This window comes from Gadus morhua, chromosome 11 (assembly GCF_902167405.1).
Source record: "Gadus morhua chromosome 11, gadMor3.0, whole genome shotgun sequence".
Lineage (NCBI taxonomy): Eukaryota > Metazoa > Chordata > Actinopteri > Gadiformes > Gadidae > Gadus > Gadus morhua.
The window spans coordinates 23,333,727-23,355,459 of record NC_044058.1 but is presented as its reverse complement, the minus strand read 5'-3'; the positions used below and the strand labels follow the sequence as shown (position 1 = coordinate 23,355,459).

Below are 21,733 nucleotides of genomic sequence, written 5' to 3'. Positions count from 1 at the left end.
TCCCCCCCCGAGCTTGCACATTAGCCAGATCTGATAGCAAGGGAAGAGAGAGCCACTGTGTTCGGAGACACTCGGCTGTTTTAAAGCAGATCCCGTCCACAAGAGGGCATCTCCCTGACTCGGGGAATAGGGTGACTTGTTGAATGCACCGGTTGCCTGCCGAACCCACAAACTTCATTGGTGGCTGATCCCAGGTGTAAAAGAAAGTCCTGCAAAGTGTTTCCCCCAAGGCAATCGTCATTGATGAGTGTTCGGCCTACTTCTTTAATCGATGCGATATGTTGGCTCAGCTGGGCTGTTCATTTACAGGAACGTGTGAATTCCATGCCCTCCGGAGCAAGTCATTAAGGCAGATGGCTATAACGCTAAATTATTGGGAAAACCAGTCAGTGGAGGTTTTTTTCCCAAAAAACAAAAAAAACATGAAATTCCCGAATCCCAAACGTTCTCCCATTCTTCTTCCCACGGAGATATAAACAGATGACATCACAGGGTGGTCCGCGCTGCGCAGTGAGTCCAGCCGAGCCGGGCCACGTTGAGAGTGTCCCTCCGACGGCCTGCCAAACAGATGGCGATAGCAGCAAAGGGAGGGCCCACGCAGAACATTACAAGCTTTTATCGACGCAGGACCATTACGCACACACACACACACAGCTCCTAGGAGCTGACACACCACCGGGAGACACAGGGGAGGGAGGGTGGTCTTCGAAGTGTGCTGCACAAATAGAGAAATGTATATAGCTCATCCTCGGCCCCTTCAAAGGCGACCGCACTCCGTGGTTACCGGAGAAAACAAAAAAAGTGTACAATAAGGTGGAACAGAGTGTGTAAACACGCAGTAAAAAGTTCCGGCCAAGTACCTGGATCGAGGACTTGGCCGGATTCGTTGCCAGTTTTGCTGTTCATTAGGTCAACAAACTTTGGCAATGCCCCCCCCCCCCCCTCCTCCCACATGTGTTGAGAGCAGACGGCGAGTCAACGGCGTCTGACATTTACGGGACGCTGTGTGAGGCTGGAGGTGGAGAGAGCAATAAAGAGGGAGCGAGATTTTTGTTGGGCGCAAACTGTAGTATAAATTCCTTTTAATGAACAAACTGCTTCAAGAACAAACTGTACACAAAGCCGTTCAATTACATCCATATAATCCTCCCTGGGAACCCAGAGAGTTAGAATGTCAGGCCAGAGACAATGTTTATCTGTGTTAATGATACATTATCCGATTGATGTTTCTATGTCCCTCTGGTTTTCATTAAAGACAAACACAGTCTCTGGAATCGTTGCTATTTTACCCAAAAAGGTCTTTAAACTAAAATAAACGTATCTCAATACATATGGATCTCCATCAATGGAAAGTTAACGTGTGCCTTTGGACATTCATGACGTCGTTTTTACAAACTACTTTTACCACAATCTCCATTCTCCACGCTTTCCCCCCCCCCACCTCCAGATGAAATGTGATCAAGCGCTGACCTACCTGCGCATCTTCGGGACAACCATGTTCGGCATCTCCCTCTTGGTGGGCATCTCCACCGCCTACATCATGGGCTACCAGTTCTTCACCACCGAGCGCAACCACGTGTCCTTCGGTCTGTACGGCGCCATCCTGGTGGTCCACCTCGTCATCCAGAGCCTGTTCGCCCTGCTGGAGCACCGCAACATGCGGCGTTCCCTGGAGACCCCCATCAAGCTCAACAAGTCCCTGGCGCTGTGCATCGCCGCGTACCAGGAGGACCCTCAGTACCTGCGCAAGTGCCTGGTGTCGGTGAAGAGGCTGACCTACCCGGGCATCAAGGTGATCATGGTGATCGACGGCAACAACGACGACGACCTGTACATGATGGAGATATTCAAGGAGGTCATGGGCTGGGACAAGGTGTCCACCTACGTGTGGCGGAGCAACTTCCACTTCCGGGGGCCCGGCGAGACGGACGAGGGCTACGCCGAGAGCCTGCAGTACGTGACGCAGCTGGTGCTGGGGAACAAGTGCGTGTGCATCATGCAGAAGTGGGGCGGCAAGCGGGAGGTCATGTACACGGCCTTCAAAGCGCTGGGGAGGAGCGTGGACTACGTACAGGTGAGTGCTGGGGGGGGGGGAGAAGGGAGACGGTGGGGGATGGATGAACGGTTTGTTTGATGGATGGATGGATGGTTTGTTTGATGGATGGATGGATGAATGGATGGATGGAGTGTTTGTTTGATGGATGGATGGATGGATGGATGGATGGATGGATGGATGGATGGATGGATGGATGGATGGATGGATGGATGGATGGATGGATGGATGGATGGATGGATGGATGGATGGAGTGTTTGTTTGATGGATGGATGGATGGATTGATGGATGGATGGACGGATGGATGGATGGATGGATGGATGGATAGATGGATGGATGTGTGGATGGATGGATGGATGGATGGTTCGACCATGCCATCCATAAGGGGATGGATCGATTTTGGGGGGGACGTGTAAACTGAGTCATAGGCAAACGGGTGGAAGGCCGATGGGATTGTTTTGAGATGATGAATGGATGGTTGAACATGGTGTGGTTGAATGTACATAGCACAACCAAGAGAAGTGGAATTAATTATGAATTAGATTGATAGATGGCTGGATGGATAGACAGATGGATTTAGAGTAAAGCATGGAGGGAAAGGAGAGCAGGATGATGGGATGCCTGCATGGGAGAGGGAGGGAGGAAGGGCTGTGCCAAGATAAATACAAAAGCAACAAAGAGTCTTTTGTGCTGTCGTGGCTGTAGGCAGTGTGTCATGAAGCACAGAGTGAAAATCAGCACGAGTAGCCCTAAACTAACGTCTAATTTCAGATGTCCTCCAGAATATTGAGAATTACGTCATTTATACAAAGAGCTACACAATGTTGGATCGGTAACCAGACATGTACCGTGTTCTGAGTGCTCCTTCTGGTGGAATTTGAAGTCAAATGTATTTCACAAAATAAATGTTGCACTTATGACATGTAGGATTATAGTTTATAAACATGTGTAGCATTACATCACAAAAACAGCAAAGCACATAAAAAATGCCTTGGCTAGCTTAAAATCAACATGTTTAAGATAATTGAAGTTTAAAAAATGGAAGGTTTACCTTTCGGCAAATTTCATGACATCACATTCATCTTCCAAAAAATATTTAGCAGATTTTTGCCCCAAAATATGATGATTGCTAGGATTTCTTTCTGGTAATTTTTCTGTCAAAGTCAAACTTGTTTGCAATACACCCTGTGGTTAAGTACAGTGTAGATGTCAAAGATTAGTTTCAAGCTCACCCATAATCCAATGAAGAAACGACTGCACGATGAGAGCTGCAGTGTCAGCTCAGTGATGTGTCTTTCCATGTTATTCTCCCAGAAAGTCTGCATGCTTCAACCTTATCGCATTACAAAGGCTCACACCTTGGAACGTAAACAGTGTTCACCTTTTGGCCACCAAGGTGATGCACTGCTAAATCTGTGCATGTGTCTGCGTCTGTGTGTGTGTGGGGGGGGGGGGGGGGGGGGGGGGGGGGAGGGGTGTTAAGTGCTTTACGCAAGGGCACAGGGAGGAAGAGGGTCGAAGAAGTAATAAGGACAGAGTTATTTTTCCCATCAGGTCGAACTCATAACAGCTTCCTTTTCGTCATTACGCTACCCATTTGATCCGTTTCACAGACGACCGATGGGTGAGAGATTATTCTTCAAGAGAAGAAGAAGAAGACTTAGCTTTGGGTCTTTACAAACTCAATTATGTCAGATCCAGGTCAGCCGGTGGATCACCTGGGATAGTTTTCCTGGAGGCTAGTCACCCAACAAGGTTGTGTTATTATGAGATGCCCTGACTTCCCCCGGCCTTCTGACACGCAGCGCGATGCTGCCATGGGAATTGGGTTGAGACAACACAGTGTAGAATTGATTATGTCTGAATGGAAATATTTGGGGATTAACGTCCAATTGTTGCTGAGCCGGGCATTTTGGGATAGTACGTTTACAGAAGTTCTCTTTTTGGGGACAGCTTTGTAGACCTCCTGACTGTACACTAGCTTCAGTGGGCTGAGCAATAGTGCACGAAGCAAAGTACTTCATGCCTTCAATATCAAATCAGAAGATCTAACCATACTTTACCATACCAGATTCAACACCACAAAAATATTCCCAGGCAATTAATAAAACACACTCATTCATGTAAATTCCAAAAATAGCTAAAACTAGCTGTTTTAGCTAGAGTTGGTTTTTTGCTGTCATGAGATGTGTTTATTTTGCAGATGCCGGGTATCTGCTGTTTTAGTCTTAGATTAGGAATGAACAAGCTCTTAAAGTTAGGCAAATGTTTTCTTCCTTTTATGGACTGCTCAGAGAGGCACTTAGTTTGAGTAAAGAAACAGAAAGCAATAAAATAAAACAGATTAATCGAAAGGTAATGATGATAAAGTGTTGTTGGCGTTTGTTTATCGCAAATACCTCTAAACCTCTAATAGAAGTCTAGTTTGAGGTTAAGATAACAGAGACCAATTTTCATGCATGGAGAAACAAATATCTTCATACCTACAGTGAATATTGACTCATGCACGATAAAACATCTTTGAAACGCAGAAAGTCAGAATCATTCTCTCCTCGTGATTCACACGCTGCTGCAACAAGAAGCCGTTCAGAAGAAGGGGGGGGCGGGGGTGGAGTGTGTGAGGTGAGATTTCATGAATCATCAGACGTCCCCAAGGCCTCAATGACCTCACCTTCATGACAACACCGACCTCAAGAAAGGCCCCTTTCAAGCACCACAGGCCGTGGCTTCTCAACCAAACTTTCTTACTGTCTCATCCTCATATGCTACATAGAAAACCATACTCAGATGATATCAATTCCCCCCAACACACCTCGTGTGTTAACTCTACCTAGTGAAACTGTTTACTGAGCAGGTTTCCGAGACGTAACGATACGTGTGTTTGCTGTGCTTCATTCCAGGTGTGCGACTCGGACACCATGTTGGATCCGGCATCGTCGGTGGAGATGGTGAAGGTTCTGGAAGAAGACCCCATGGTGGGGGGCGTAGGGGGCGATGTACAGGTAAAGTAAATCAATGGAACTCCCAAATCATTCTGTCATTTTCAAAGAACCCGTTCTTACACACAAAATACAAAGTGGTTGTATTTCTTCTAAGTACACTATCGACTACGTCTGGATCAGGAGATCCATGAAGTCTTACCCAGTCATGTTCCCTGCTTAACACAGAAGCCAAATGCAGGATCATGGAAGACTCATCTTGTTTTCCATCCCTAGATCCTGAATAAGTACGAGTCCTGGATCTCCTTCCTCAGCAGCGTGCGCTACTGGATGGCGTTCAACATCGAGCGTGCGTGCCAATCCTACTTCGGCTGTGTCCAGTGCATCAGCGGACCTCTGGGGATGTACCGCAACTCCTTGCTGCACGAGTTCATGGAGGCCTGGTACAACCAGACCTTCATGGGATCCCATTGCAGCTTCGGGGATGACCGCCACCTCACCAACAGGGTTCTGAGCCTGGGCTACTCCACCAAATACACGGCGCGGTCTAAATGCCTGACCGAGACGCCCATCACCTACCTGCGCTGGCTCAACCAACAAACGCGCTGGAGTAAGTCCTATTTCCGGGAGTGGCTGTACAACTCAATGTGGTTCCACAAGCACCATCTGTGGATGACCTACGAGGCGGTGATCACGGGCTTCTTTCCCTTTTTCCTCATTGCCACGGCGATACAGCTGTTCTACCAGGGGAGGCTGTGGAATATCCTGTTGTTCCTGCTCATCGTGCAGGCCGTCGCACTGATAAAGTCCTCGTTTGCAAGCTGCCTGCGGGGCAACATCGTCATGGTCTTCATGTCCTTCTACTCTGTGTTGTACATGTCGAGTCTGTTGCCGGCCAAGATGTTTGCCATCGCCACGATCAACAAAGCCGGGTGGGGTACGTCGGGACGGAAGACGATCGTCACGAACTTTATCGGCCTGGTTCCGATCTCCATCTGGTTCACCATACTCTTTGTCGGAATCCTCTACACGGTGATCCAGGAGACGAGGAAACCCTTCCCGGAGTCTGAGACCATTGTCCTAATCATAGGGGCCATCGTGTACGCCAGTTACTGGGTCATGCTTTTGACTTTGTACTCAGTTCTGATAAACAAGTGTGGGAAGAGAAAGAAAGAGCCACATTATGACATGGTTCTGGACGTATGACACATCGCCAGCGGCTGTATTGTCCTTTGAACTATCTTGAGAATACTTGCTTACTTTCAAAACAAACCAGGCCCCCAAAAATCAACTCCACATGACAATAGCCTCACAAAAGCCTTGGCTTTAACATTCAGCGACAGACAAATATAGCACCGGTGGGTGCATACAAATCATCCTAATGCGTGTACTTAAGAATTGATTTTTTACCAATCAGTGAACTGGGCTATTTTTCTGCCTGGTCACTACACCAGCCAATATAATCATTCACAATGTTTGTCTTATGTCTAAGTTACTTGAAAGGTTGTGTCCACTCAAATTCAAGTAAACTTTTGTGAAAAAAATACACTCACCCATAGGCATTTTTCTTTTTTTTGACTGAAACCTTAATGTATTTGAAATAATTTTGTTTTGCTCATCCTTCATATCAGTGCATTGAGAGTTCTGAGTGGACACAATCTTAACAAACTTTTAACGTATTATTTTCTTTTACTATTATCATACCACTCAAATTGCCTTTGGCAACTGACAATCTGATAGACAAACCATGATCTGCTTCACAATAAAGGATCCATTGCAACCAGAGTCAACCACCAGAACAAAGATTTACTGTGCATCCTCCTACTCTTTTCTAGTTTATTTTAAGGGGATTATCTACGGTATCCCTCGGGAGAAGGTTTAGCAGCTTAGAAAGGTTAACAGCTTGTTGAGCTGCTCTTTTCTTTCAACGTTTACAAAGGGAGGACATCTTAATCTGATTACCGGTGGATAGAACAATAAGAAACCTCTGGATAGGTTACCAGGTGACCAGAATGATAAATGGTGTAACATTGCTGCTGTGACTGTTTTGTTTTTAACAAATTCAATGGATTTCTTTTCTTTTTTGTTCATGTGTATCCAACGTAAATTTCAGAAAGTTTTTTTTTTATGGCAAAGTGAATGATAATCATCTTGCGGCCGACTTGGGCTTGTTACGATTCAAAGTGTTTCACATCGCCTTGCCTTACATCTGCCCTTGCTCACTTACTTCCTTCACTGACAAATAGTCATGGGAGTGGGTCAATCAATCGTGGCATAGACATTAAATATCCTGGCAGTTGATGAATAAGGAAGGGGTGATCGATTCTTTGTTTTTTTTTTAAACATGCTCCCGGTGTTGCTACGTGAGTGAACCCCCGTGCATACAAAATATATAGAAGGAGGAAAAACGTCAACGTTGGAACTGAACAAGGGCACTTACTCTTTAAGAAAACAGGCATTTTGGAATGTAATGAGTCCTTTGTTTCCTATGGACAAGGAGTGGGCTTGAGATTAATTCCTATGCACTTTTATGTCTCTCCGATTGTCCTGCAGAATGCTTGACACATAGTTGATGGGATGAAATACCTCAGTGGATCTGTTTGCGTTGCATCGCGGTGCCAGGATGCTGTTCAAAGACTGGCACATTCTCAAAGGTCTTGTGTAATTTATGATCTTTTGTGATACATATATATAAAATTATAAATGCCCTTCTTTATACGCAGTTCCTTCTTAAGACCAAGCTGGATTCATTCGCCTTGTTGGCCTTTTTGCTGTAACCGATGACCTGTTATTTGTTGTACGTTACCTATTGTATTTCATTAAAAAAAATTATATAGGCATCTATTTTATTTGTTTTGCTTTGACACCAAAGATTCTCTATTTTCTTTCTTTTTTTTTATATGAAAATTGGAAGTTTGACAATGACCTGTGTGACCAAACAATGTGAAATTATGAGCTGGGGGATTGTATGCAATAAAAACAAAATAAAGATGCAATTTCTAGGATAAGTTATTGATTACCAGAAGGATAATGAACCTGTGTTTTTCTGTGCTTTGATAGAAAGACAATGTATTTATGTAATAGTGTTTTGTGGTCCATAGGTGACTGTTTATGACAAATATTTGTCATATTTTATGACACTGCAAAGAAAGCCACCAAAGCAAAATATTTTTTGATAATGTGCTATAAGTGTTATTAGAAGTGTTAAACCAAAGCAAAACTTTTTTTTGAAGCAAAATAATGCATAGACATCATTTTGAAAGTTCAGAATCAAAGCCTGAATAGAGTTAACGTTAACACAACTCCTATCGCATTTGGGGACCGTCATCTAATTTTTTTGCAAATATTTTTCATTAAAACCACACAATACGGGAGAACAATCAAGTATTTGCACATGAATGTATGTGTATTTGTTTCCATGATATGCAAGCCGTGTGCCGTACTGAGCAGTTAAAAAGGACAAATGTTTTAATTTGAGGAAAGATTTTATATTTACCAATTTATAATATATGGGAAAAGTGATGAATTCAAGGTGTTCATGTCAGATAATGTGGGCAGTGTTATCAAAGCACTTTTGTGTTGTGCCAAATAAAATGAACTGTTAAGTTTTTCGTATTTTCCTGTGTAATGAATTGCTTATTAAATTCCTTTTTTAATTATTGTCAGCTGAGTCTTTTTTTTACATCAAACGTCAGCCATGTTCACATTTTACATTCAATTATTTATTTTGTTTTGAAGAAACATATCATTTATTTGTCTTCATCTGATTGTTATGAATAATTGCACATTCTTAAAGAACAAGAACTGCTTTTTTTAGGAGGTTTCCATGAAAATATTGTGCTGGAAAGTATGAAAACTGAGATGTATATATTCACTGTAATCAATTTAACAGAAAAAACTGCCTTTTGGACCAAATGCCTTAATGCCTCATTATTGCATTAAGTAGCCATTGCAGACAAAACAAAACTACATTCATCTAAAAAAAAATCTGCAGTTTGTCCCTTTTTGCTTATTGTTAGCACGATTACTGTTACAAGGTTGTCACAACTCTCAGTGTTTTCCCTGTCTATCAATGAATGAACTGGAATGGGTTTTAAGTGAAGCCAAATTAACATTAGCCACATTCTGAAAAGTTAGCAACATCATTGGAATCCGCCAAGCTTTTCTTTCTAGCACTATGGCTAGCTAGCTAACGGATCCCCGCTGGCAACTCAGCTACCCCGTGGATAGCTTTGTGCTTTACTCTCTGTAGTGAGTGAAGAAATCCGTAGCCTCACCAATCAGACTTTCAATTAATAATCAAAAGTCTGATAGCAGACAAGCTCAAATCTTGGTGACAAGCACCTTTCCTTTTCTTTGGCTTAATATTGACAGATCATGTCGCTGAAGGCGGGGATCCATACAAAAACTTGGCCAGACCTAGTCAACTTTCCCAGCGGGGAGACGACCCAAATATAAATATAATGGTGGGAAAATATACACAAATAATAACCTCCAGCCTGCATCCAAGGGAGAAATCTCAAAACGGAATCATCAAATTCCCCAATGGACCCTCATATCCTGTTTGACAAGTATGTCTCATTATGGAGCGATACAATTTCCGATTTATTGGCCATAAACCATAATGACATAACATATTGCGTTGTAACATATATGTTGACCGATACTGCAGTGGAAGGATTAGGACTTTGTTCCAAAGCCAATCCATCATCTTGAAATTTGACAGAAACATGTTGCAAAGTGCAGCATTTTACCCCATTTCTCCGTTTCCCCCCAACACACCCACATGTATGCACACACCCACACATGCATGAATGCACGAACATATAAACACACACATACACACACACACACACACACACACACACACACACACACACACACACACACACACACACTCACACACACACACACACACACACACACACACACACACACACACACACACACACACACACACACACACACACACACACACACACAGAATCCTGTGTCACAGCTTTGACCCAGAGAACATGTTTTACTGCCAGATGTTCATGCAACATCTGGTGGTGACAATTTGCCAACAACTTATGACAATGGTGAAAAGATACTTGTTAGAGATGTTTCCCATAGCCTGACAGAAACTGAGGGAAAGGTGAGGAAGTTCATTTGAAATTGGTCATTTGTTTGTATGAATATATACTTGTTCATGTAACATACACGTATCTTCTCATCAAACAAGTTGAAAATAATAATGTTAGACATATATAAAGTTTTGATTGTTCCGGGCAAACATTTTAAACTCAGTATAGCGAAGTGAAGGGTCACCCACAACGGAATGACGCTGATGAGTTGATGTAAGAGACTCTGACTTTGATTAGTGAGGAAGCAATTCCTGTATCGAGGTCAATGGCGTTGGCGTACACACAAATACTGCACATGTATCGTGTGTTGCAGCGGACCGTACTTTCAGGAAGTGTACTTGAATTGACCAACATTCAACACCATATATCTTCACATGCAGGAAATTACGAGGTGAAATCCCCCAGAAGGGAAGGAAAGTAAGGCCCTTTGTGTTTGCAGCAGATCTATACAAACATAGGTATTGAAACGACACTATAACAAGAGCTGAGGCTGTTCACCATTCTGCTGTCCATATGGTGCAAGGCACCAGGCAGGGCGGGGAACCTGGTCGATGGGTTCAGAGGGGAGGGGCGTGTCCCCTCGGTTGGAAGGCTTTTTAAATGGTCAAAAATTTCACACTGAACTGGGGATATCTCTTTGACAAAGGAATGCAGCACGGCATATTTTATTATCGTCAAATGCAAGCATTTTCTGATGTTCCCCAAACTTCTCTGTAGTATAGAACAATGTTGTCCCCACTGCGCCGCCATTCCAAGTCGTTCATCCCCTCTGCAATTCGACTTCTAAATGCTCCGTAGTTGTGTATGTGTATTTGTTGTTTGTATGTTACTGTGTCTGTATACAAGCTGCTCAAACTAATTGCCCCTAGTGGGATTACTGAAGTTGTATTGTATTGTATTGTCACACCCGTACTCAATTACTTTGCACTCTCTCCACTTGGACTTGTGTTCCCCGTGGGACCTGTGTAGCTGGTGTTTTGGGTTCTCCTCCCAGGTTGGCTAAGGGTAAGGGTCATGCTCCTGAGAGTCAGGGCAGAGGGAGGAGAGTTTGTGCCAGCGTACATAGTGTACCCCGAAGCATGGTGGTAGTTGGTTTGAGTTTATTTTTTTCGGTTTCGGTAGATAAACGGCGACGAGGTCACCTGGTCAGATTGATGATTCTTGTGGGAAAGATCTATAGATGTAACAAAGCCTCCATTCCGCTCAAATCTACATCTGCCTGTGGCTGTAATGCCCTTCCTTGCCTGCGTTGGCTAAGATTCATGATCATTTATGTCACATACAAGTATAGGGCAGTACAATTCTTTGGTTCTGGCTCTTAAGCAAGCATTGACATCCTAAGATTTACCTTCTGCCTGCTGTTGTATGTGCACTGTGTAACTATCAAATACTTTCAATGTGCAGCCTTGTCAGGCGTCACCCAGGTCAGAATACGGCAGTAACAGTTTCTGTAAGTCATTACGGAGTGATTTGAACATCTTCACAGAGACCCTTCACACCAGAGCCTGCTGTAGCCTGGGTCTTCCAGCCCAGCCCTGGGTGGGTCTGGGGGCATTTTCAGCACTTTTGGATAAACTTCGGCAACTTTAGGGGATCATCCCTCTCCGAAGCGCACCCACACCCGCAAATCCTTGATCTTTATTGTTTCTGAGTTCGTGGTCGCACCTCCTGAATACTCCAACCTCTTTGATAGTACTTGGTGTCCTGTTCTCTCTGGTGGTTCATTCATCTCCCTGCGGTGTCTGTCTTCATTTCTCACACCGCCCCCCCAACTCGTGCCCTCCTGCCTTCCCCTGGCTGCTCTTACTCCTTCCTCGGTCCTCCCCTTCCGTTCTTCTGAAGTCTCTAACCACATAATGGGCCTTATTCACCCGGGCTAATTGCCTGCAAAAACTCCCATGTGTTCCCATGTCTAGGAAAGTGTTTATACCTTTTCCAAAAAGCAGAGCCATTTGGGAGCAAATGAGAAAAAACACAAAAAATGTCACCGTGTTGAAATGAAATCGTTGCATCATGACAACAATCCTTTGGAGTTGCAACGTGTCTGCCAACCTTTTTTTTTTTGGGATTTGTTAAGTGGTGGTTCAGTGGTTGACTTTGGTAGAGTCCAGACAAAGTCTGACCTGGGTAGATTACCCCCCCACACACACACAAACACACACACACACACACACACACACACACACACACACACACACACACACACACACACACACACACACACACACACACACACACACACACACACACACACACACACACGCACAATCCTAAATTACCCCACTCCCCTGGGCACAGATGTTGGCCACCCAACTCTTTTTCATTCTTGTATCAAGGTTGATTCCACCAGCTCTCTCTCTCTCTTAGCTAGTTCATAGTGTTTCTATCCAGTAACGCGTTAATAACAGATAAAGTTAAATTCAAGTTGACTGGGTACACAGTCAACTTGACTTTGACTGTGTTCCCATCGTGATTCACACTAGTGTTGAAAGTAAGGCCAACCTTATCTGACACATGAAGGCACAATGGATTAAGCTGAACTCCCGGTCAAACTGAAGTCTGCTCGTCCTAGCCTAGTGTGTGTGCGTGCGCCCACGTGTGTGTGTGTATGTGTGTTTGTAGAGTTCATGATATTATTTGCATTGCCCTATCCCCTTTTTATTGTGGCTCATTATGGGGCTTTTTCATTGAATAGACAAATCATACATCTGCCTCCCCCTTTCCCTGTAGGTGCCTGGCAAGATTATAACAATAGACTAACAAGACTCTCCACCACACCACACTACAGGAAAGTCTCTGTTCTAAGCACGCTTGTTTTCATGAGGGGGGGGCTTGGGGTAGAGTACAACTGTGTTTTGTTCCCATTAGTCCAACCCAAACTGCATGGTGCCACAGAGTAAATTTTTACCCATTAAGCACATTTAATAACAAGCATTTCATACTTTTAATTGAGAAGAATATTGGCTGGAGTAAAGTCATGCAGACACAGTTATGGGAAGTTTAATGGAGCACTTCTTTCTGGAGTCGGCTTTCATTTTTTTACTGTAAAGTCTTTAAAGCGTAGGACAAGCTGTGTAATAGTTTATGTTGCAGTACATTATGTTACATTACATATATTTAGCAGATGCTTTTTTCCAAAGCAACATACAGTAAGTGCTGTCAACAATGAAGATATACCCCAAAAAGGGCAAGAATCCTTCCATTAAATAAAAATTGACAAAATAAGCAAAGCAACTTCATCTTAGTGCTATAATATAGTGCTATATATATATGTTTAATTCATTCACCAAGATGCAGTCTTGCATTCTTAGAGTCCAGGCTGCACAGAGACAATCCTGGCCCATGAACGAATGGCAGTCGCAGGGAACGGGATATGGCAAGGGCATAAGGAACAATATTGAGTTATGTTGGAGTGGACAACAATTATCGTCAAAAAATGACGCCACATGTTAACTGCTGGGAGGACCTTGAGGTGAGGGCAGCAGGAGGCTGCTTACGTTGTTCAGCGGTCCCTCTTTCGTATGGTCGGGGCAAACACACATCTTGACAACAGACACGGTCACGGATTCACAGAACAGCTCTCAGTAGGGGGGATTCTGCTCGGTTAGACGTCAGAGTGGGGGAGATTCTGCCTGGTTAGACGTCAGAGTGAGGGACAGAGTGAGCGCTTTACGTCTTCATTGATCCATTCCTCCGGCGGCCCTGGTGACGTGTTCGGCTGATGGTTTCTCAGTCCTCTTGCGTCTGAAGGTGTTAGTCAAACGTTAGCTAGAACGTAATGTTGAAAACGTCTAACTGTTGGCATACTTCGATTTATATTTATATATATATAAAAATGATACATATATATGTATCTAAAACGTTGTATGGATCTGTATATTCTTATTGGCTCTTTGAGCTTATTTGATAAATAAAGTTTCTCATGCTTTTTGGTTAAAGACTCCCCAAATGTTCTTCTAAAATTCACTCATAAGAAGATGACAGGACGCATGTCCTTCGATCAAGTCCCATATTGAATCATTTAAAAAATGCACCTTCTTATTGAGTTTGTCTGAGAATCCAGGATGCAACGTTATACATTCAGCATTATTTTGCAAATCTCCACGGCAACATCACTATCTGAACTGAATGTCATTGGAAAATCTCTCTTAGGTTTATTGAGTGTCAACCAGAATGCACACAAATATCCTAAACAACATTATTCAATTTTTCGGGTATTTTCAGGGTAAAAAAAGGAAATGCATAAAGATATAACTATGATTATTCATAATTCATATTGTGGGGTTGTGTGTGGATGATTGCTGGTTAAGCAGCCATTATCCCCACACATATATAAATGTATATGCCTCTCATTGTCATCGGTCATGTCCCTGTAGATACTCAACATCCCAGTGTTCTGCTTACCTTCAATGAACTGCTGTGGCTCAGCCGGTCAGGGTCATCTCTGGGATGTAATTACCACCCCTTTTCCTCTAAGGATGAGGGAGAAAGGGCAGGGCTTTTTACAATAAGCTTAATGTAAATGTAAATGGACCGCATTTATATAGCGCTTTTCTAACCATTGGCCACCCAAAGCGCTTTACAATATTGCCTCACATACACCATTCACGCACACATTCACACACCGACGGCGGAGTCAACCATGCAAGGCGACAGCCAGCTCGTTGGGAGCAGTTAGGGTTAGGTGCCTTGCTCAAGCACACCTCTACACTCAGCTAGGAGGAGCCGGGGATTGAACCGGCAACCTTCAGGTTACCAGCCAACCCGCTCTACCTCCTGAATGAAAGTCACAAGATGAAAGTCACAAGAAAAAATAACAGAGATACGGATTCATCCTCCGCACAGCACCCAGCCCATTGAAGTGGTTGAGCACAAGGCATTGAGAGGGACGGAAACTAACAATGTTTCTGTCAGCGTCAGCACCAGAGTATACAGGGGAGGAAGTCACGTCAACTGCTTGTCACAGCTGAACGGTTCTCAGGCTTTGGAGACCTCGCTAAATATTCCAAATGCTCTTCAAGTAAGCAAATCCTTGTCCAATTAACTTCTTTTGTACCATGACTTTGTTTCCTTGTTTGATTTCTTAAGAATGGAGGTGAAAGTTTGGTTTCTTGTCCGCCTCTTTAATGAGCAAAGTGACCTGTTAACTAGCTTAATCAATCATCAATCAGTTACATCAATTACATTTTATTATAAGTTATACCATTGTGATTTCAAACTTTGAATGAAACTTTACTGGATGAATAGGTACATATCCTTTCACATCTATGAAATTCATTGATTGTCTAACCCACATTAATTGATTGCAAATGTTAAGGAAATCAATTATTAGCACCATATGTACTTGGTTAAAGCGTGTCTGGGATACATCATGAAATAATTAAGCGATAAACAAATGATCATAGAAGTATTATCTTAATCCTGTGATTATCTCTCCCAATGTTTACCCCAGCAGGCAGTTAAAGGAGAGGCGAAGAGAGTGATAAAGGTTCTAATTATTCAATCATAATTATATCCATCAAACTTGTCTAACCCCCTTTTACTCATTTTCTGTTGACTAAAAGATGTGAAGTGAGCTTTGTTCTTGGGGACAGGAGGAAACAGAAACTCATGTGGGGTTCTCCTTCATTAAGTCCCTACCTGCTGTTTCTGGCTTGTTTCCTGCCCTGTTGCAGACAGAAACAAGATGTAAACTTGTGTGGGTGGGTGTGCGAGATTGCGCGTGCATGTCTGTGTGCGCGTGCGTGTGTGTGTGTGTGTGTGTGTGTGCGTGTGTGTGTGTGTGTGTGTGTGCGTGTGTGTGTGTGCGTGTGTCTGCGTGTGTGTGTGTGTGTGTGTGTGTGTGTGTGTGACTCTTTAATGACACCACTCCAACATTTCCTGACTCCCTCTCCTATTTCTAGAGTGCCTCTATGGGTGCTGAGGGACGACTCCAGCGTGGTACTTATCTGATGTCCTATCAAGTGGGTGCATCCTGGCTTGGTGGAGAACACGTGTTTGTTTATGTTGACTGGCAAATAGTCTCAGGATACCAGACGATCAGAGATCTGGCCGCCTACTTAACGTCTGGGTATTTCTAAATGAGTCGTTTGAAAGGAATTAGTTGCCCTTACATTTTATAGGAAATGACGGTTTCCCCAAAAATGTGCTTTCCCTCCATTCACTTCGTCACACAGAGAAAGCAATTTAAGTCCCGAGCAATGTTACATTATTTGATTATATTCGGTTTGAACTATATTTAACCCAGGACAAGAAAGACGTATTTGTACGACAGTGTTATCAATCACGCACAACTTCTGCATGTCCCCAACCCAACACAAAGGGTCAAAATACTTTTGATTGGTTCTGCAAGGCACTTTTTCTACTCTTGAATTGTTTCCACACAGTTTTAGCAACCAAACTTGGGCAATTGTTGACTCAAAACTGAGTCTCTAATTGAGCAAAGCATTTAGTCAAATTAGCCTAACTAACCCGCTTGCCTCAGCCTGGGATTGACTTCTGCGACCCTCTGAATTATTTCATAGGGCTTCTTTCAGAAAGCCAAGAACTAGGTCCCAACGTAGTGCACTTGTAGAGAGCTGGAACAAGTTAGGGGGGGGGGGGGGGGGGGACACCTTGCTTGCACGGCCTCTTCCTGCACCCTGACATGGTGTGAAGCCGGACGTAGGACTGGATCATGAACAGTACTGATCCACATAGATCCTGAGAGAAGGAGGTGGATGGTTGGAGCAGTCTCTCTCACTCCCCAGCCGACTGCGGGCCGCTCCCTGGTCAATGTGTGCCAATAGTTCCCGCCCGCTCCCGTAGGGATGAGAACATGGGGAGAAGGACATGGGCAGGAGGAAAGGGAGAAGAAAAGGGGTATTGGTATTGAAAGGTGTTTTTTTGGCCGTGACACAAGGTTTTCCTTCCAGATTTTGTGAAACAGAGGTCAGGGAACGGGGGCATAATGGTATGCATACAAACACACTCAAACACTTTGGAGCTGCACACACATGCACTTTGACACACAGTGGCACAGCTAGTTTGTCTCTTTGCCTTGTCCGTGCAGAGCTCAGCGAAGTATAGATTGTTGGTCTTAAATTAAAAGGGAATTCACCGTTTCTAAACAGTGTAAAATGAGTGACCAATCATTTATATTGGCTACAAACTTAAAAAGCCCTTTGTCTGATGGTTTAGTTTGAACTGCGTCATAAATATATTGCCTATGACCAGTGTTGGGAATGTTCACTTTCTACGTGAACTAGTTCACGGAGAACAAGTTCAGTTCACACATTTTAAAATGAACTAGTTCAGTTAAACGTTCATAATTCAAAAATTTGAACTAAGTTCACAGTTACAAAATTGAACTAGTTGTTGTTTCTGTGAGCTATTATTTTTTCCGGATTTTTGAACTTTGAGCCCCCTTTCTTGTTGGTCTAGGATGAAATAGAGTGGTTGAATCAAGTATCGTAGCGAAATACAGTTTCTATCGAGTTTTATTGCACATTTAGCGCATTTTGTAAATCCCATTGATATTTGTTGAAAGACTCATTGCTTGTTGGCTGGAAGCGTAAAGGGGGGGTGTTCACGTTTGGTTGTAGTCTTTTCGTTCGGTTCTAGCCTTACTGTTGAGACGGAGAACCGAGCGAAAAGACTGCAACCAAACATAAACAGCCCCCCTTTCCGTTTCCGGTCAACAAGCAATGATTCTAGGAGGTATTCTAGTCCGCTGATCGAGCCAGAGAGCTAACATTATGGATTGTACATATAATTCGAAATTCGTCACAGCCTTTATACCACTAACTGTACGTCCACGCTCACAAAGTTTCGCTGCGAATTTTTCTGTTCGCTTTGGTCGCTCAAGTCGCTCATGACGTACAATTCAATTATGCAGACGCATTTAAAGGAGCCATATGCGTTTAGTAGGCCCTACAGACAGCCATATCAAATAGTGAACTCTCCCATACACCTTGGCCATATTGCCGAGACGGTTTTGCTTGTTCGAAATCCTAAAATGTAGGCTAATTACAACCGAGAACAAAAAACCCTGCGTGCTGTAGTAGTTGAAATATGTTTCACTGATCTGGATCTGCAAATCATGATCTGCACTCATTCGTCGCATTCAAAACAAATAGACATTGGCGCACATGGCTAATTTGCATACGTGCACAGGACTGGTTGGCTCCGCAAGGCAAATAATGGAACATATCTATCTATCTATCTATCTATCAACGCGTGTCTAGTTTTAATGTGATGTATTGTGTGTATGTCCAGTCAGACTTGTTCTGTGTGGTCTTGTAGGCTACTGTCCTGTGTGGGACGAACCACCTAAATGGATTCCCGACGATTTGTGTCGTTTGGTATTAATAAAGACTTGACTATCTATCTATCTAGACTATTTAATTAAAAATTATTCACCTCAGGCTCCGTGAATAGTGGGGAATAGAGGGATAAAAGACAAGAGATATATCCCTTGTCATTTATCCCTCGTCTTGTTGAATAGTTTGTTTACGTGACGATTTCAACAACTTTTTTGGTTTTGTTTAAAGCATGCTACACGCGATTGGTTGGTTAGATTGGTGGCATGTAGAGCAAATTATAATGATTCCCGCTTAAATACGAACGTTCTAGATGTAGCCTATAAATACTCCCGCTTATCATCACTTGATATCCAAACCACTATGGCGTTTCGATCTCTGAACTGAAAAAGGGTGGGTTCGTACAACACCGGGTGCCCAGTTACAGCCGCGATTAATACTTCAGCCGACATTTTGTTCAGTGAGTGAATAAAGGTAGGTAGGAACCAAAGTGCCTGCCGATGTTCCCTGGGATCCACGCAAGCGAAGCGCGTCTACATTCCGATTGGCTGTCAGTGTTTGGTCGCTGAAGCGAATAATAGTCATTTGCATAAAGTTAAAAAGTTTTCAACTTCTTTTTGCCGCTCTGGTCGCTCAACTTTGGCCGCTGGTAGCGTTGGTCGCTTTGGTCGCTTTGGTCGCTCTTGCCCATAGAAAGTGAATGACTTCCGGCGATTTGGTCGCTCAATTCGCTTCTGGTGTGGACGGACAGTAATACTCTAGGGTCTATACATATAATCGCTTCGTCTGATTACAGTTTAATTGATTTTTCAAAATTTACCAGCTCTCGTTTTGAAGAATAATCACCGTGCCATTAGTTTCAATGGGAATCGTGACGGCCTATGCTTTCAACATAAAGTGTACATATTTAGAATTTGAAATGCATCCCAGCCTTTATACCACAGATACTATAGGGTCTAAAGCATGTAACCGAATTTTCTGATTACAGTTGAATGTAACAGTAATGGTGCGGCCACACCAAACGCGTTACTCGCGTTGGATAACGCGAGTAACGCGCCTAACCTGACGCTTGATCATTGTGTGGTGGTTCAACGCTTCCAACGCGTCAACGCGCCGACGCAGCTAGATGAGTCCATGTCCATGCAAGTGAACGGAGCGTTCCCTCTTCATCATAACTATCAAACCAAACATCCTTCACATTCACCGAGCGAACATTATGAAAGTAAAATACACATTTCTCGCTAAAAATGTTTCCATAAACGCATTTAATGGCGTAACTATGTTCCTATTTCCACCCAGAATAAAGATAGTTGTCGGCCGTGGCTGCGCTGGAGTCCGCGGTAGGAAACACAAACGCCGCCGTGTTTGGGTGATAGAGTTTAGATCGGGTTAGATTAAATAATCTCTGATATAAATAACAATAATCGGGTTGAATAACTTCACATGGTGTATCTGGTGTGTTTCCAGCATTCGCAGTGTTGATCAGCAGAGATATAGTCCGCCAAGACGTTGAGGTTGCTTAGTAACCAGAGACTCTGTCCATGCAAGTGAACGGAGCGTTCCCTCTCCGTCATAACTATCAAACCAAACATCCTTCACATTCACCGAGCGAACATTATGAAAGCAAAATGCACATTTCTCGCTAAAAATGTTTCCATAAACGCATTTAATTGCGTAACTATGTTACTATTTCCACCCAGAATAAAGAAAGATGACGGCCGTATGCTTCTGTCCAGGCTCACTACTCTCTGCCAGTGACGTCGGGTCAAGCTCAACGCTGATTGGCTATCGCGGCCAAGCGTCACGCGTTGGAGCGTTGAAAGTTCAGATTTCTGAACTCCGGGCGTTGGCGCGTTGGGCGCGTTGCGCGTAACGCCCCTAACGCGACGCTTCATCGCATGTAACGCGTCTACGCGCCTATACCAATGGTTCCCTATGCAAAAATGCCGAATTTTGACGCCCCTAAAGGCGGCTGCATGCTTCAGCGTTGGTGTTACGTTGTTGCGCAAAATTTACTCAAAGCAATTCATGCTCCCTTTTAGGTTGCGCGTGTTGCGCGTGTTGCCAAGCAATTTACCGCCAGAACAGTAGGTGGAGTAATATGTGGAGTAAAGTTTTTCGTTGAAGACGACCTCGAGAATGACGTCTTTGTCTGTGGGAGTCGTTGGTTTGTTTATGTGCCAGATCGTGTTCTCCCCATACACAGTGAATGATGGCAACAGACAGAGGAACAGGGGTGATGAAGTTGTTGATCATTGGGGTTGTATAAATGTGCATATCTCTCTACATTTTAAAACGACATAATGTGTTGGCAGCAAAGTTAACTTCACTTCACGTTAATGCTTTTGTATATGAGCCTGCCGGGTCGTCCTTGCCTTCTGGCTTTTAAAAATGGCGGTATGAAAACAGGAAATGTGATACTCCAGACAGGAAGTAGTAACCAGACCAGCAGACCAATCACAGCCTTGCAGGCTGCGCGGCTCGCGTAAAAGCTTACGTAAAAAATGACGCAAGTCTAGAAAAATCGCCCGACGCACGCAAGACGTGAGAAGTCGCGCAAGGGGTGTGCAAGGGCGCGCAAGGGCCTCTTGCGCTTGCGCTTACGCTTACGTAACTGAGCATAAATCGGCCTTAACGCGAGTAACGCGTTTGGTGTGGCCGTACCGTAAGATGACGACACCACAACTGCAAATGAACCACGCGGAGATAACCATGGCAACCGGTCAAACTACTTTTCTTTTTGCGATCATTCGGCGCTAGCATTCGCCGTGTTGATAAACAAATAACCCCCCTAATGAACGAGTTAAACCGAGTGAGCGTTCCGTTCACAGACACCAGAATGAACGAGTTCACAGAAACGTTCATCAGTCATACCGTACGTCCAGTTCACGTTCGCCAAAATATGAGGACTATCGTTCAATGAACGCGTTCAGGCACAACACTGGCTATGACTGTGTAGCTTTATGCACAAGGGCATTCCGGTCAAAAGTTGAATGACCACACAGCCAAAGCTGGTGGAATTTACTGGCATTACAAGACAGACAACAGGATATTGGTTGTATGGGGGTACTTTGACCTCATGAGAAAAATGATAATTTCATTAAGGCATCAACTCTACTAATGCAGATTAGGTTATGGCAGCCTGATATAGAAATAACCTCTGTAAAGCAAAGAAAATACAAAATTGGGCCACCCTCTGAATTATATTTAATAAAACTAGATAAAAGAATGTGTGGGTAGGCATGCAAAACATTTCCGGGGCATGCTTTTCCTAAACGCAAACACACACACACACACACACACACACACACACAC

At 43.7% G+C, this 21,733-nt stretch overlaps 1 protein-coding gene across 1 annotated transcript in view; it reads left to right on the top strand.

Annotated features, from left to right (window-relative positions):
• The window catches only part of has2 (hyaluronan synthase 2), an 18,874-nt gene extending 10,217 nt beyond the window's left edge, over window positions 1–8,657 (top strand). The window contains exons 2-4 of the mRNA XM_030371359.1: window positions 1,448–2,074; window positions 4,954–5,055; window positions 5,269–8,657. Coding sequence (XP_030227219.1) covers window positions 1,448–2,074; window positions 4,954–5,055; window positions 5,269–6,198 — 1,659 coding nt within the window. The 3' untranslated portion in view covers window positions 6,199–8,657. The remainder of the gene's footprint in view (window positions 1–1,447; window positions 2,075–4,953; window positions 5,056–5,268) is intronic.
• Window positions 8,658–21,733: the final 13,076 nt, after the last annotated feature.